We start from the raw sequence: 17,778 nt of genomic DNA, 5'->3' as shown, positions 1-17,778 counted from the left end.
CATATGGGTCATCATCATTAGTGGCTGTAGTATCTGAACTACCCACTAAAAAATCTGAAGTGCAAGTCAAAAAGGCATAGTGCTCTTCAACCAAGTTGGCTGCAACAAGATGTGAACGGTCCTCGTCTGTCAGTCGAAACCCATAGCATACTTGCCTCCTCAAGGTCAATGTCTGGGAGTAGAGTGGAATCATTCCTGAAGTTGAGGAGTGGTGCTTGATGAGCGCATGTCCTCACGTTGAAGTCCCCAACTAGGAGGACTTCTCCACAGCTAGAGAAGTCAACAATGGACCGATAAAGAGCAGCAAATGGAGATGTCTCCTCCTCACCTCGAATATCTCTTGCAAAGTGGGAGGTCTCAGGGGGGAATTACCGAATTGCAATAAAGAAATCTCGAGTGTCCATGTGCCGAATCCGGATCCAAAGAAACCTGGAATGTGCATCTCTCTGCTCCATTGAGATGGCCTCCAAAAGGACTGCGACTCCTCCTGACCCTTGAACTCCTCCTGTATCCCTCATCTCATCTCTGTAGGCAGACTTCCATGCATACCCCCACTGACTACTAGTAGTGGGCGCTCCGGACTCTGATGTGTCTCTGTATAAAAGAAATATATGAAGTGAGAATGTTGATACAAAGAGATGCTAATTTCTAACATGTGTTTGCTACCGGAAGTGTGCTTATAAAGATTTTAACTTAATTAACATTTAAAAATTTAGATTACCTTTAGTGCTACCCTTTGTCATGGCTGAGTTTGCCCTTCACCTTTGGAAACCTGACAGAACCTCAAATGCCACCATGACTGGGAAACCCGTACTCGAGCCCGATACTGCTCCAGAATCTTTTTGATTGCTGGTGCCGAACTTCCCAGATCCTCTTTCACCGGATTGAATCGGGAAATAGATAGATAATCTTGATATATCCGAATCAATGGATACAACATGAAGACTTTTGTATAAATGGATGTTGAAATATGCATTGTTGTGTAGGTGTGTTTGTAAGCATATATGTATACTATGATCATATATACCCAATGCTATGAGAGCATATGTTTATACTATAGATCATACCCATCGTTGATGATGGTGGTGGTCATCATAGTAGCTAGTCTTTACTATGCATGATGGGTCACGGATTTTGACCATGAGAGTAATTGTCAGGAGATTGAAAATATACATTGTAATGTGTTTTCAAAGGATGAGTTTTGGGCATGTTCTTGGATTTATCTAAATATATGTTCCTGCCATATTTGTGGACATGAAAATTTAACCTTTGAAGTTCTCATCCATGCGGCTAGTAGATATTGTGATAAATTCTTTCTATCTTAAAGTGGTGTGTTGCCCAGCTTAGCTTGTCTATGCATTTTTCACTTAAAACACCCTTTGGGAAGAGACTAAAATGAAATCGTATAGTCTCACAAGCAGTTGTAGCTTGAATGAAGTCAATGTGGACTACTTTTTTATTCGCGTTCTCCTTTAGTACTAGCGTTTGTCATGGTTGGGTCTTCCCTTCATCTTGATAGAAACTCAACACTCAGACCTCTATCAAAGGATGCTCAAGTATATGTGGGTGTGGATTTGTTTGTGGCCTCGAACTTGTAGTGACCTTCGAGAAGAAGGGACAACCTCTCCAGTTCCCCCTCTTGGCAAAAGAATTGAACACCCCGACATAGTCGACCAACTGACCATCAAAATGTGTACAAAGTCTCCAAATACGTGAGATGGGTTGACATGGGCACCATCATGTGCCTAGGTGCATCTAGATATGTAAATATGCCATGATGCATGGTTGGCTATAATCTCACAATGTGTGTCCATTGATGCATGTGCTGGTCTAAAGTGTCTTGCCTTCCTCACCTAAGGTGCCTAGAGGCAAACAAGGATAGAGAATTTTTTCCTCCATCATGGCAATGTGGACCTAATGCATCTGATACAGCCATACCGGAATCCCTTTTCTTTTCTTTGGCTATGCGCTTCTTGCACTCTCCAATATAATGACCTGGCTTTTTGCAGTAATGACAGATGCCCTTCTTTTTCTGCTTGTTTGTATCACCCTGTGCCTTATAAGAAGGCTGTCCAGAATCAGCTTTATGCTGATGTGTGGGTGTGGGCTGATGGGCATGTGGCTTATGCTGCCCCTTACCCTTGGGCTTGAAGTTAGAGAGCATAGCATGCTCGCCAACCCGGGTTGCCATATTTTTGTGTGTTTGTTCTTCCTGCAACAGAAGTCCTACCAACTCGTGAAAGGAGAGAGGATTGCTGCCCCCCCTCAATGACAAATTCAGCGAGGTGTGGAAACCAAGATAGGACTCAGGAAAAGAGTTCATAGTGGTGGAGATCATCTCTGAATCCGGAATGACTTCATCAATGTTCAGCAATTGTTCCCTGAGATCCTGAAGCTTCGTGAGGTGAGAATTCATGGAATCTCCCTCCTCCATATGTGTATGGGAAAGTTCTCGCTTCAGAAAGGAAACTCTGGCATCGTTTCTTGCTGCAAACATACTCTCCAGTATTACCCAAGCTGCCATAGATGTCTTGCATAACCGAATATGAGGTATAATGAACCTCTTGACAGAAAGAGAAATTACTGAAAGAGCTTGTGCATCTCTAGAGTCCCATCTTTTCTGCTTTGCTGTGGGAGCTCCTGGAGCGGCTGCTCCAATTACTTGTGCTGTATTTGTACCTCTACCCCTGCCTCCAGCTGTAGGAGTGATAGGTATAGGCGTTGTATCTGGTCTTTCTTCATCTCCATTGACATAATCCCAAAGATTTTTGCCAACTAAGATATTTCGAACCGTGAAACTCCACAATCAGTAGTTGGTGCCATCCAACTTATCCTCTTGTGTGAGAACCCCGAACACCTCATTTGAGTTATTCTGTGCCATTTTTGCCGGATAAACTCAGAAATACAGCAAACTGAACAAGTAAAATCCCTTCCTGGGATGTAAGATGCACAAATAAAATCTGCAAAGAAAGATATGCCCACAGTGTCAAATACTGTCACAGCCTGTCAAAGGCTCAAAATGCACCACAATGCTCTGCTCAATGCCCAAAAATCTGCAAATAGAATTTGCAAAAGGTGGCAAAAGTCTGCAATTTGACTCGTACTGAGTCCAAAACTGTCTGCAAACTTCCAAAATGCTCTTTTACCTGCAAAATTGCAACCCAAATGCAAAAGCCCCAATTTCTTGTGGGAATTGCATACAAAAGAGGACAAATGGTCTGAAAACCCCAAATGTTGCACAAATTGCACTCTGCCTGCAAAAGCCCCAAATTTCTGCAAGAAATTGCACTTGAAAGGGGCAAATCAACTAAAAGCCCCAAATTTATGCAATTCTCTGCAAAAAATGCAAAAGCTCCCAAAATGCAAACCAAACAATGGTTCTCTGCGCAAATGCCTATGAGAAAACACCTTCCAAAGTCCACCTGCAAAGAAAAACTCTGCACAAAGTACGGGCTCCTCAACTTGTACAGAACTGTCAGTACGAAATCCGTACAATGTATGGGCTATGTACGGCGACTTGTACGAAGCTCTGTGTACGGACGAAATGTAAGGATGTACGGCTCTTGCTGTACGAGTGTACGGTTGCTGCTGCTGTTGTACGGAGGTAGAGGTTGGTGGTGTTGTACGGACGTACGGTTGACTGGTGCATCTCTGTACGGCTGGCTGACACAGGAGTGTACGGCCAATCAGCGCATGTACTGTATGGATTACACGTATGGCTGTACGACAAACCCGAAATCCGTACAGCGTCTGTTACTGTATGGATTACACGTATGGCTGTACGACAAACCCGAAATCCGTACAGCGTACAGACGCTATACGGCTGTTCACGGGCTGATGTACGACAGGCTGTATGGCTGGAGCTTCGTCACTAGTACGGGCGTACGGACAGCAGCGTGGGCTGCTGTATGGCTGTCCGGACGAACTACAAGCGAAAGGTACGAATTGTACGGAAGAGCAGCGATGGTACTTGTAGGTCGTACGGACTATACGTCGGGTGTTGAGCAAAGAGCAGGGAGCCGTTCAATTAGGAGCAGGGTAGCTAGGCAGGAAGCTTGCGGGCAAGGAACGAGAGGGCTTGCACCCCCGTCTTCTACTGTTGAAATACACAACGAAGGGGAGCCAACTCAGCCCTTGCATGCCTCCTTGCACTAGTTCTCCATGAATAGCATTTATTTCTCCACGAATCGCTTAGGTTAATTCGATGCCCTTTGCAAAGCTAAGTCAATCGGCCATCGCACTCCCTTCGACTAATTGCTAATACCCATTTTTCAATGTCATGCGGACCTATTACTCAATATCAAAGTCATAAGACTGCACTCAAGCCAACTGCCTCTTTGGTTAGAGAAGATCGAAGTGTCTTGTGATCAGTCTTGACATTGATTTTTCTCCCATAGAAGTAGAGTAGAACATTCTTGAAGCCCAAGCCAAGCCAATAAATATGCGCATGAGCATAGGAGGTACCTATTGCTCAAAGAAGGGGACTATGTGTATCTAAGTCTCCACAAGAATCAATATGTCTCACCAACACAAAGTAGCTCGTCGGTATTATGGTCCTTACAGAATCATTCATAGGGTCAAGGCGGTAGCTTATCAGTTAGAGTTACCACCTTCCTCCAGGATCCACAATTGTTTTCATGTCTCACTACTAAAAACCGGATGTGGGCTAGAATGTGCCTGTTCTCCCTGAATCGCCACCTATGGATGAAGAAGGCCATGTCATCTAGTCCTCAAGCCCATTGTGGGTTTATGAGACCAAGTACTCTATAACAAGGTATACACTAAGTACTTCATCAAATTTGAGGGATTATCGAAGCATTAAAAATTCTTGGCAGCCAGGGAACATTGTGCAAGCATACCCTAGTCTGTTGCCAGGCTGATCAGCAGCACGCGCTGTTCTGGATAATCTGTGAGGCTGCTCAACAGCACATTGTTGTTTAAGCATTCCTTTTATGACAGCCGCAATTGACATTTTGAGGCAAATCTCCTCAAGAAGGGATGCTGTAATGAAGGATCCACAATGGACTAAGTTAGAGATAGCCCTAGGGGCAAACGAGGATGTTATAGGGGTCACAAGTGGGGATATTTGGAAGGGACTATGTAAGTCTTCCCCCCTCACTCTTGTGGACACATTTTGATATGACATGTTGTCCCAATCTACTCTCAGCTTCCTCTCTACTAACCTACCTCTCTCTCTGTCTCTCTCTCTCTCTTGTGGGCACATTTTGATATGACATGTAAAAAACTCTTCTCCTTCCGTGTATAAGCCATCCTTCCCCACCAAGTTTTGTAAAACCCGCGTGGGTCTTGGTGGTTAAGGCTCTGGCTCATGTCGTTGGGTGTGTGTGTTCGATCCCCCGGGATCGCGCCGGATGAGTCAGACTGGCTCCTTGGGATTGTTCCTACGACGTAGAAAACTCTTCTCCTTCTCTTCTCCTTCTCTCTCTCTCTCTCTCTCTCTCTCTCTCTCTCTATATATATATATATATATATATATATATATATATTCAACACATATAAATATCTAGGGCTGGAATTTACAAGAAACTACAAATGGGATGCATGTGTGGAGAGGAGGATTCTGGGAGGTTTGGAAGCTTTGTATAGCTTCCAAAATAAGTGCAGGAAGACACATCTTTGGAATTGGTTAATGAGAAATTTCTATATACCATGCTTGTGCAAACAATGATCCTTTATGTATGTTCAGCTTGGGTACATGGGCAAATAAATGCCATAGGTCTCCCAATGTGCTCTCTGTGTGGGTATCCATTGCAGGCTTTGAAGCTGGCCTTGTTTTGCATTCCTCTATAGTTGAAGAACGGAAGATAGCAAACCAATCCATTGCCATTCTTTGGGATCCCACACTAGGTGTTGAAGTGTCCATCCACCATTGAGCCATGACAAGCAACTGGTTAGGATCTATGACCCATCGAACAAAAATGGTATAGAGCCTTATTAGTAAAAGGGTTGAGAAACACAACATATCATACAATAAAATGGCCCATGAGATGGAGTTTCACCATGTGTTTACTTGTTCAATAAGGTACCTCACATATAATGAGCTAATATTGTAGGCAAGTAGATTCAAATGGTTGACTACAAAAAAGATTTAAACACGTGTGTCGAATCAAGAAACATGATATAAAACCACATCTTATACTAGGTTAAATGGCAAGGTTGCATCCAACTCAACATTCTTCTTGAATTCAGTTTGTAACCCGAGTAGCCTAGTGGATGCCCTAAGCCATCACTAAAGCTAGCTCCACATGATCGGCTCTCATCTTAGTCTGGGGAGGAACCCATGTTTGATCCTTCCTTCACAGAAGCCCCCCCCCCCTTCCCCCGTCGGGAGCAAGGGCCCTAGTAACAATTAATTTTCTACATCTAAGGCAAGGAGCCTTTGCTGAGAGCCCAAGTCCATGTATGCATGGCAGCCTTGTTTTTTTATTTGGGAAAAAGTAGATATGATGTCCTTTAGCGATTGGACCATTTTAATTCAGCCGATTGGGCCATGCAGAGGGTGGTTCGACCTAGCTTTTGACCAGGATCCCATGTCAGACCATGCCCCCATTGATCTTCTCTTGAAGCCGCCATATCAAAGGTTACGTCAACGAGGGATTAGGCCTCTAGATTTCATTTTGGGCCATAGAAACTACCCTTACGAGGGTTAGGCTGCACTCTTCATTTTTTTTCCAGAAGCTTTGAAAATTATAAATTCAGCAATTCATGAGGCATTAAAAAACAAGTGCTGGCTATCCTGTAGTCCATCTCTCAAGGTCTTAGTTCACTGCCTAGAGTGCCCCAAAAGCAGATGCCAACAGCCAAGAGGAGGGGTATAGAACCAGTGGATACCTTGATCTGTGTGATACCTGTAAGCCAAGGCTTGTAGAAATGCTCACACCTTTCGGCGGTCTCTCTGGAATCCTCTGTACCCTGCTCGCAGATGACACTCAGTGTATAGATAATATTGTGCCAAATACTGATGAGGGTGGTTTTAACTGGAGTCTACTTCCCCCCTATAACAAAAGGGATACTTTAGTGGCTTTTCAATTGGCTTTTTAGTTAGTACTTTGTACTTTAGGCTGCTAGAAGGCCATGTGACGGTTTTGAGGTATTATCCCATATACAAATTTGTAAAAACAGCCTATTCTAATCTTTAAAAGGCCTGGCTGCCTGTTTGTACTCCGCTTTTGATCAATACACTGTTATAATACGACACTGAATTCTTACAACATAGCTCTTGACTGAAGCTGAAATTCAATAAGGAATTAACCTTGACTGTCCTTGTGCAGCACCTCACAAGTACTAACGTAAGTACAGTCCTTGACTTACACTCTCCCATCCCCATCACCCATCCAGGAGTTTGGCACACATATGCGACCTCGCTCTACGACCTCCCGATACAGGCACCACTAGACTTGTCCTCCTTACCCAGGCCCACCACATCCTCCTTGTTCACTGCATAGAATGTGCAGGCTGCGCTATGCCGACTCCACAACTGGAAAGCCCTGGATCATGAGGGGTTGAGGACAGAATAATTTGCACACTGGGCAGGGGATCTTGGCTCCGATCCTTGCACAAATGTTTAATCATGCAGTATGCCATGGCTTCCCTCCTGCTTGAAGCACCATTACTGTTGTACCGATACACAAAGTAGGGGACCTTATGGACACGGGGAACTGCCGCACACTCATGATAGGCCACACATTGGCCAAGATATATGGATAGGTGCTAGAGCAAGAGACCAGCTCATATACAGAGGCACATGGGACACGTTGGTTTCCGACGGCAGCATTCCACCCTTGACCACATCTTCACCTTATGAACAATCATTTTGAGGAGGCGTGATCTAGATCTATGAAAGTCTATGCTTGCTTCGTAGACTTTCGGAACGCTTTTGACACAATCCTATGAGCGGCTGAGCCCGCCTGATTCGAAGGCTTCAAGAGATGCAAATACCGGGAGTCATGATCTGGGGTGTGATGAGCCTATATGAGTCAATTAGAGGGAGGGTACGCACATCTGGAGGTCTATCAAGTCGAGGCCTTAGAGGTGTTTTGTAGGGAGAGAGACTTGACTGTCAGCCTTGGCAAGACTAAGGTTATGATCTTCAACACCTCACGAGCTGTACTTCAGCAACACAACTTCACATATGGAGAAGAGCCAGTGGAGATAGTATAGTTGTATACCTAGCTTGGGGTAGTTTTCGTAGGGCCTGTCTTCACGATGACACATGGAGCTCGGGCACAACTCACACGAGGGTAGAGCTCTAGCTCGGCTAGAGAGTCAATGCTTCCAGGCACACTTCCAAGTCCCCCCGATGAAGGTATGGCTTTTTGATACACTCGCGAGACCGACAACCATGTATGTAGCACCCTTCTGGACATACCGACAACAGAGTGGCGGAGATTCGAGAGGCTACAAGTGACTATGGGGTCTAGGATGATCATGACTAACCCATCGGTTCCTCACCTAATCATATAGGCAGAGTTCACTATGACATCACTGCAGAATGATGCCATCTTCCAAAAAGTGACATCTCTACATAGGGTGTGGGCCTTACCTAGCTGGAGGTAACTGAGGTTGGTATTGGAGTCATCTAGGCAATTAGCTGAGAGTGGGGTCAACACACTCTGATTTGCACGCATCTCCAAATGGTTTTGTAATCAGGGCATTCAGATGTGTCCCTTTTCTTCTGGCTTCGGGTTCATGGAGACTTTGGCTCTATGGAGGTGTCCCTATCACATGTTTGCAATGGGACCCTGGAGAGTGGGAGTGGATTGATGAAGGACACTGAGAGAAGAGCATCCCCTTCTTTCGTTACACGATTAGAAATGCCAAGAGATTTCAGCTAGTTGCAGAGTTTGGAGGCCCTCTAGATCTCCTTATTGGGATAGCTTTCACATTTCTGCAGATGTGCAGAAAAACTTTTGGAGGAGACTCTGGAAAACCCTCAGGAATAGAAAAATCACTCTCTTCTTTTGCTTTTCTATTCATGGAGGGATTGCGGTGAACCTGTGGAGGTCCAGGTTCAAGGCTAACCCTACATGTCCTCGTTGCTATTCTGCCGATTGAGACAGTTCAGCATTGTATTTGGGGGTGCAGACAGGCAAAGACGATTTGGAAGGGTGTTGCGAGGATATTATGTATTTTCCACACTTCACCCTTCTTCATGACCTGGGGTTCAGTGGTTTGGCTTTCTCTTACGGGGCCTCACGTCTTTTTCAAGAGACATGATTCAAATGGGGCTTTTTTGGTTCGCCGACACTTAGTAGAGTCATGTTCCCTACAGGATGTTGCTTTTACTCCTTTCAAAGCTGCACATGCTTCGGTAGACACATCATGGGTGATTTTAGCTAGTATTGCAGCTTGGCATATTTGGAGAGCCACATGTATAGAGGCATTGGATGGATCCCAGGTTCACCCCTCTCAGATATTGGCAAGTACTTGGACTGACACTATACATACCTTGATGACCATCTGGGCGAGTATGCAAGGGTCATCGAGAGCAGCCTCTGCTAGGAGGAACACTTTCTTCAGAGTTTGAAGGGGATCTCCTTTCTTCTCTAGTTCTATCTCAGGGTTGACTTGGCAATTTCAGCCTCATCCCTGGTTATTTGCTAGCTCGTTTTTAGCTTTGATTTCTCTCATGTTTTTTTATTGACATGATGTACTTTCGCATTGAGCTTGCTCTACGGTTTTCATTCATACGTGATAGAAGTTTTTTTTGCAAAAAAAAAAAAAGACGGATCGCCTGCCCCCCTTTCAATATAGTCTAGATGCCCCATCCCTCCAGATCCTATGAGATGAGATCAACCATATCTTACAATTAGACCTACTCCAGCCATGTACATCACAGACTTGGGCAGAGAACCAAGACTTCCCAACCAAGATCCAACTATACCGTGACCACTTCTTGAGAGTATCAAAAGAGGGACTGATCATTAGGCCCCAGTACCTAGAGGACATACATGCTATAGGATAGATGCAGGTCTCATTTCACCAGCTGAGGATGGAGGTAGGTAGGGCCGCGGCACACCTAGAGAGCAATAGGTTTCCAAGCTATGCACACTGGCAGCAGTGGAAATAGAGGAGCACTTCCTATGCATTTGCCCCACTTACTATGAGATCCAAGGATGCTACAATTGCTTCTTTCAAGAGGGACACGGGTTTGGACCACTCTCCCGTTTTATCCATTTCCAAAACCAGGTGTGCGTTGGCCTCTTTCTGATGGAGATGCGATGACACAGAGAGACCCTACTACACCAGATCAGATAGCAAGAGGTGATAGTACCACAAGACACCAATCGGACACAAAGACACATCACCCACTTCTATGCCTTCGAGTCACCCCAAGACACACTGGGGTAGAGGAGGGGGAGATAGCCGACATGAGGGCGACATGAGATAGCCGACATCAGCAGGAGGAGACGACGTAGAGCAGAGTACATGATAGAGGTCCAGCCCGTCGTTGCTCTACCCTGAAGAGACCGACATACCCAAGGTCACCCTTGATATGGCTCGAGACCATGCCCCCCGCCATAGCGAGAGAGAGCTCAACAGCTAAGATACACGACATCTTTGCGTCTCATCCGAGGATACCATGACCTAAATATGTCCTTGGAGCTTTCGCACTACCTACTTGAGTCTCTTGAGAGTTTCCGAGAGATTTTGAGACTTCGAGATTATTATCTTAGCCTAGCACTCAACAAGGGTCTTACCGAGCCCTTTGCTTCAGCCATAGCGGCTTGTATGAGTTTTTTTGTTGATAGCCTGCAAGGCCTCCCGAAGACATTAATACAACTCTCTCTCTCTCTCTCTCTCCCCCCCCCCCGCTAGCCCCTCCCTCAGCCTCTCTCTCCCGCTTGCCCCTTCGCTCAGCCTCTCCGCCTCAACCTCCCTCACCCCCTCAGCCTCCCGCTCAGCCACCAGCAGCAGCCGCCAACAGCAGCCAGCAGTCGCCACCACCAGAAGTCACCGTCCGCCTCAGCAAGGGACACGTAACCCCAAGGTTTGGGCTGAGCCCCAAAAACCCAACCCTGTGGGTTAGTTACAGCAAGGGGCGCCGGAATATATGTAGGCCACTATGGATGGGGATGCCAAGACACCTGTGGCCTTTCCCAAGATCAAGACACTTGTGTCGACCCCGACAAAAGCACTTTATTCCTCCGTTACAGCTCTCCCCTCACCTCCCCCCTACATGTTTGCAAAGATACCGTCCCCATATGCAAAGAACTATCTACAGCAGAAGAGAATGGTAAGCATGATAGACCTTCAAGAGCATATTTATTACTTACAGCAGGAAATCCGTGAGCTCCAGCTCAGACTTGCAGCTTTAGAGAAGGAAACAGATGCATGGGAAGCACAAGGAAAACAGGAAATTATTCATGAGGTACTGCAGATACACAATAAAGCAGCACCCACACCACAGATGGTGACTAAAGTCCAGGACCTGGTCACAAGTCAGCTCCAATCAGTAAAACAGGAAATTACAGCAACACTGGACACTAAAGTTAACACATCGGATGTGTATGAAGAAGTACAAGAACAGGAAAAGAGGGTGGCTAATAGACGACTCGTACACATAGGGGGGCTACCAGAGGGCTGGTTTGAAGGAACTCAAAAGGAAAAACTGGAAAATGTCATGGAAAGAACCCCACAACTAGAATGGGATGCTGAAGACGTAATAGTTGTCTTACAGGAGGGGAGTATGCTTCCAGAACAAGATGAAAAGAAGCAAGATTCTTAAGCAAACCAATAAGCTGAAAGGCACTAAAATATGGATAGCGGAGGAGCTCACCCCAACTTAGCTCAAAATGAAGGCCACTGAATCGGCTAAAGTGAAGGATGCTCGAAAGGAAGGAAAATGGGCTGTTTACAAAGATGGAAAAGCACTTATGAGAGACTTCAAATCCAAGCCTAAAGACTCTCAGTCTTAAAATGATGTAATGCAGGCCGATTATCGTTGGTAGTAGACTCTAGTGGACTGTTGTTAACCTCTAATAACTTTGTGAGTGCTATATACACTCACAAGAGACTCTCAGTCTATAACTGATGGTGTTCACCTTTTGGTGTGTGTTTGTCCCATAGGCCCGTGAGGTCTCACAAGGACGTTAATATATCTTTCTTTCTTTTCTCTCTCTCTCTCTCTCTCTCTCTCTCTCTCTCTCTCTAAAAGGTACCTCCCTGTCTATTTCAGCAATTAACTCTCAGCTAATAAATGGAAATGTATAGGCAAGCATTCCCTGTCTGAATTTATTTTTCCTGCTATGGGGTTTGAAAAGGACTAGTCTAAGACTGACTAACTAGGCTGAAATAGTTAGCCACAGCTCGATCTAGTTCTGTTTTACCACCATCACACGACTGCACCAAGCCACCCAGATATCTATAGGTAGCATTTACAATAGTATAGCTATGAAGGCTAGTGTTAGTCTAATCATTAATTAGCCTAGTTTATTATTTTTATGTTGTATGGGTTCCATATATAACCCATCCTTTGTACTTCATTCTATCTCAGTTGAGTCGTTGTGGAATATCACACAAAGTGTTCTCCACCCACAATTAGTATCAGAGCTTTGGTCGAACTTTCCAATGAGAGCTTCAGTCACTGGCTTAGTTCATTGAGCTTGTTAGTTTGTTTTTTTTCTCAATTCCTTCAGCATGTGGTAACTCCTACTACTTCCCAACAGCTCGTTTTTTAACCTGCTTTTAAAGTGTGAGTAAGTGTTGCTTGTACAAAATTTAGGTCTCCAGCCTGGTCGTTCTCACATCCAATCGGCTCATGGGCAAGTAGTGGCAGATTTGTTACAGAATTCGTAACTTTTTGAGGATTTTTTTGCAGTGTTTAAAAATACCAGGGACACTTGTGGCGAATTTTCTAGCCAAACTTCATATTTCAGGCTGCTGTAGAAGACAGAGTTGTAGAGGACATTCTGAACTGCGATGTTCGATTCAAGTTCTAGCTGCCCTTTTTCAAATTGGAGTTTGTTCCTTCAGCTCTAAGCCCTCTTGAAGTGTTTGCAAGTATCATACAGTTTATTTGATTTGCACTGAGCACGTACACTGGGTTTTGCATCCTTGGGAGCAAGCATTGCTGGCCAATTCACAAATTTATGCTGGAAATTCTTGAGATTTAGGGAAAATCAGTTGTGGACAGATAAATTGCAAGGACAAGAAGGCATTCTCTTTTGTTTAGGTTTCCGTTCATTGCACTTGACCAACATGTCTCTTTCTGCTAGTTTTGGCTCGTTGACTGAAAGTGACAAATTGGATGGGTCGAATTATTGATTGTGGTCATTTATGCTAAAAAATATTTTGGCTGGGAAAGGTTCATGGGATACAGTTTCAGGGTTAAGAAGACCTCTTGCTCCTACTGTTGCCAGCACGGCAGGCAGTCAGGTCCCTTCTTCTTGTTCGTCCCCTTCTCCCACAGAGTATCAAAAGAAATTTGTTCTGAGAAATGCCCAGGCTGTCTCTCTTATAGCATTGTTAGTGAAAAGGCCCATTATGAAGAAACGTCAAGTCGTGACTTAATGCTAAGGATGCTTGGAAAATATTGGCAAACATGTATCATGTTAATGAGGCAAGGTTCATTGCTTTGACCAATCAACTTAAAGAGCTCAGAATGCAAGATGGTGAATCCATCATGGAGCATGTATCAAAAATTTGAAGATTTGAGAGATCAGTTAGTATTGAAGAGAAAAGCGGCCTCAATTATTCTCAACAGCTTGGCCCCTTCATACAGGGTGTTCGTTACTTCACTAAGTATTTCCCTAAGGGCAGATCCAATCTCGTTTGAGGAGCTAGTGGTTTGTTGTTGCAGGAATGGTGGAGCAAGAATTTGCTGCCCCTATCATGGGGAAACTGCAGAAACACAACAATGCCAAAGGGGAAAAAAGTAATGCATCTGGCAAAGCTCCACAAAAGGATAGAAAGGTCAAAAAAGTTACATGTAATTACTGCAAGCTGCTTGGTCACTATATTGCAGAAAGTCAAAAGAGACTTGGAAATGAAAGAAAGAGCCAAGGCAATCCTAGCGTGAATTTGTTGCACCTATCAATGAGAAAAATGATTCACAACCGCAGGCTAATTGTGTGGAAGATGGCAAGGATTTTTTATTTGCCACAATTGATGAGACTGTTTGCAAGGGGAACGCCCATGAGCAGGTTGGACCTGAAATTCCTTCACTAGGTGCTTCATTTTCAGCCAATGATACTTGGTTTTTGGACAGCGGTTCCTCCAAAGCAGGAATCGTCACAAGGAGTGGTTTGCCAATGATGTCAGAAACCAGGGGGGTACGGGATATCCATGACATTGGCCAATGGCAAGGCCCAGTACATACGTGATGTATGGTATGTTCCAAATTTAAGAAAGATTCTGATTCCTATTCTAGACCATCCGTTGTTCGTGACCTGCATATGTTGGTGGAGTTTCAAGGTGATCAATGCAGAATGAAAGATGGTTGCCACCGGCACATATGAGAAAGGTCTTTACAAGCATTTGCAGAACCTGCATCCAGCATGCTGTGGCTATCTCAGTCTTCAATGAGTGCACTTTGGCATGCTCGGTTTGTTCATATCTAGCATATTTGTTCAAACATAACATGGTTGAGGAGATGCCTAAATTACAGCAGCCTGTTTCAACTTTTTTTTAACGGTGTGTACTTGGAAAGTTTCATCGGTTGCCTTTTCCCAAGCATGGCTCAATGAGAGCTATGAAAAAGTTGCAACTGGTGCACAGCGGTCTTATGAACACTCCCACGCATTTTCACTTTTATTGATGATTTCTCTCGCTTTACATGCGCATATCCATAAAACAGAAATCTCAAGTGTTTCATTGGTCTCTTGAGTTCAAGGCTTTGGCTGAGAACCAAACAGATTGTAAACGCAAGATACTCAGAAGTGACAGGTGGGGGGAGTATATGTCCAATGCTTTCTTAGGGATATTTGAAGGAACATAGGATCCAACATCAAATAATGGTGCCTGACATTCCACTGCAAAATGGGCTTGCTGAGAGAAGAAATAGACCACTTATGGAGACGACTCGGTGTATGCTAAGGCATAAAAATTTGTCAAAGGCATTTTGGGGCGAAGCTGCAATTACAGCCATCTACATTCAAAATAGATGCCCCATACATGAACTTCTAGAATCAGAGAAGCCTCATTTGAAACACTCAGTACATAAATTCAGCCCCTTATTGGCATGCCTTGCTGCTTACAAGCATGCATTTTGGCGAATATCCTAACTTCACACCAGACAAGAAACTTCTAATATCTTGATGCCATTCTCCAGTATATGATCTTTTCCACTTTGGTAGAAGCCATATGTGTGAGCTGCCCTCTAAACTAGTCCAGATTCCACACACCATGCCTGAAATAACTGCCAAATTATTTGTAAAGCCAAGAAGCATATATTGCAAATGTAGCTGCACAACCACCAGCACCACATGCAAAACACCTAACCTCTTTTGTTATAAGTATGTTGGCACCCTTGATATCCCGATGAATGACTCCTTCTTCATGCAAATACACCAATCCTTCCAATACCTGAGATAATATGCAGAAACCATAAACCCTTATAGTTCAGACTATGGAATGATATGCAATAGCCTTGCCCAACCTACGTTTGATAATTGTTCTGAGCAGGAAATTGTTCAGAAGGCAAAATAAGGATACTCCAGCAAATAGAATTCAATGCGTGTCCTTGGATATGTATGGCCTCGCAGACCAACTTGCAAAGGAACACAGTCCGTTTAGATAGTCACAACCAATATAGACCTGAGCAACGTAGACTGCCACCAAACTTTCAGGAAATGCTCCAAAGTGCTTGATAATACTTGCAAGTGATCCATTCTCAACATACCTACGCATCACAATTTACCAAAAAAATCACAGGGATCGCATTACTTTATGGGCGAATATACTTTAGTCACAAGTTTCAAAAACATAAAGCAGGTATGCTTTGCCAAATCTTTAACAAAGCATGCATGATTATAAAGGTAATAGGGATCTCAGTGAGCATTTCCTTACTCCAGGATGATGTAAAGATGGGACTTCGTTTTGAAAGACCCTAGATACTTCACTATATTCTTATGCTTCAAATTCTGCAAAACAAGTAGTTAATTTACCCCTTGCCAGACCGCAAAAGAGAGACATTGGATAGCAAATAAGCTCCCGTAGTTACAGATAACGATAATTGTACCTTTAAAAGATCGATCTCTGGCTGCAACAGCGTCCATTCCAAACAATTGAGAAAGTCAGTTTCATCCATATACATTATGGCGATAGCTGAGTTTTATATTGACGTGACTTTTTAAAAATCCATACAAAGATTGAGAGTTGTAGCGCACCACTATACTTGCAAGGTCGTCAGGGAATACGTTCTCCAACGATACTTGTTTGATTGCAACAAAGTCTCCATTCTCCAAGTCCAGACCCTTGTAGACCTTGCCATATGCTCCCTTTCCAATCTCGTTGCCTAGTAGCTGGTCAGGCGAAAAGACTCATATCTATCAGAAGCAATTCCAGAAACGGTTCTAACCTAGAGCTATAATCTTGCATCGGACCTAGACGTAAGCGTCCTAATACTAATTTGTGACTGGAGCTGCAAATTGACATGTTTGCTCATTGCTCGTGATTTAAAATCAGGTTGAAACACTGTGAACGCGGCATGCTTTTGAGTATAGTGCGAGGAGAAATCCTTACGTATTTGTTTTTTAGAGTCTTGGATTGTTTAAAAGATAGTGCAGTCGAAGATGGCCCCGACATGGTGCACGACAGCCAAAACGTATATCGTGGACCGAGCCACAGATTGCCTTCATTGCGGTGATCATGACTGCCGGATCACAATAGCAATACGACTTCTGGGGTGTTCGCTAGAACCCATCTTGCAGACGGTAAAAACCGTGCCAAAGTGACGCACGTTTTACTGGCCTCCGTACGACAGGAAAGCTGCCGTCAAAGAGGCCGAAACCGATAAGCTAATGGGACGTACATCCACGTAATCCGGTCATACTGTCGAACTTATGATCGCGATCAGCCTCGTCCGACTGCGAGCATGCAAGCACGGGAATGCAGCGATGCGAAAGTTTACGTAACCTTGTTGATTATTAGTATTTAAGATAGCGCCTGGCCTCGCGGTTCGAATACGAGATAGATGGCGCGAGCTTGCATTCAGGATCAGGGGCTCTCTGGCTGGCAGGCGTTCGAGTAAATGTCCCAGCAAATCGCATCTCCTTGCCTGCATTGCGTAAAGACCGAAACGGAGATAGATTTTCGACAGAAATTACTGAAGGTGAAAGAAAGCAAAGGAAGGGAGGAAGGAAGACAGATTTTCGACAGAACTTACGGAAGTTGAAGATTGAGACGGGGATTGGGAGCTGCAGCATTCATTCCGACCGCATTCTCAGGATTTCTCGATGGGAAGGAGGATTAAGGAGTTTGAAGGAAGGATTTGAGGAGAAAAATGGAGGCTAGGAGGCCGATCGGAAGGGCATGAAGAAGAAAAGCCAAAGAGATGAAGAAGAAAGCTCGAGCTCTGTGAGCTTGTGTGCGTCTCCTCCACCCCTGCCGGGTGTGAATGAGCCCCCTTCCCCTGCTGAGCTGGCGTCCTTAATCTGCCAGCTCAGATCTGACGGCCCGCAACTGCCTTGTTCGCCAGCACATGCGATTTGACCCGCCCCCTCCTGGCCGTCCGATGCGCTCCCATCCGACGACAGTTGGCGCCTTTTTGACTCAACGGTGTCTGTTGAAAACATTCCCCCCTTTCCTCGGCCAATG

The 17,778-nt window shown here is 44.6% G+C and overlaps 1 protein-coding gene across 8 annotated transcripts in view; it reads right to left on the bottom strand.

Moving 5' to 3' along the window:
- The window catches only part of LOC147889233 (MAP3K epsilon protein kinase 1-like), a 182,418-nt gene extending 164,898 nt beyond the window's left edge, over positions 1-17,520 (bottom strand). For 7 of the 8 annotated variants that reach the window (XR_015542874.1, XM_087391390.1, XM_087391386.1 and 4 more), the window contains exons 1-7: positions 17,348-17,520; positions 16,705-17,239; positions 16,350-16,484; positions 16,202-16,222; positions 16,030-16,103; positions 15,778-15,862; positions 15,463-15,546 (exon numbers count right to left, since the gene is read on the bottom strand). Coding sequence is in view for 7 of the 8 variants with exons in the window: in XM_087391390.1 (XP_087247516.1) it covers positions 15,463-15,546; positions 15,778-15,862; positions 16,030-16,103; positions 16,202-16,222; positions 16,350-16,484; positions 16,705-16,767 (462 nt within the window). In the remaining variant the exon portion in view is untranslated. The remainder of the gene's footprint in view (positions 1-15,462; positions 15,547-15,777; positions 15,863-16,029; positions 16,104-16,201; positions 16,223-16,349; positions 16,485-16,704; positions 17,240-17,347) is intronic. The other variant, XM_087391387.1, reaches the window with a different exon arrangement.
- Positions 17,521-17,778: the final 258 nt, after the last annotated feature.

Source organism: Dipteris shenzhenensis, chromosome 20 (genome assembly GCF_047967505.1).
Source record: "Dipteris shenzhenensis isolate YYH24624 ecotype China chromosome 20, Dip_SZ_1.0, whole genome shotgun sequence".
NCBI classification, from domain to species: domain Eukaryota; kingdom Viridiplantae; phylum Streptophyta; class Polypodiopsida; order Gleicheniales; family Dipteridaceae; genus Dipteris; species Dipteris shenzhenensis.
Note: the sequence above shows the minus strand (reverse complement) of the source record. Positions and strands in the feature narration are given on the sequence as shown.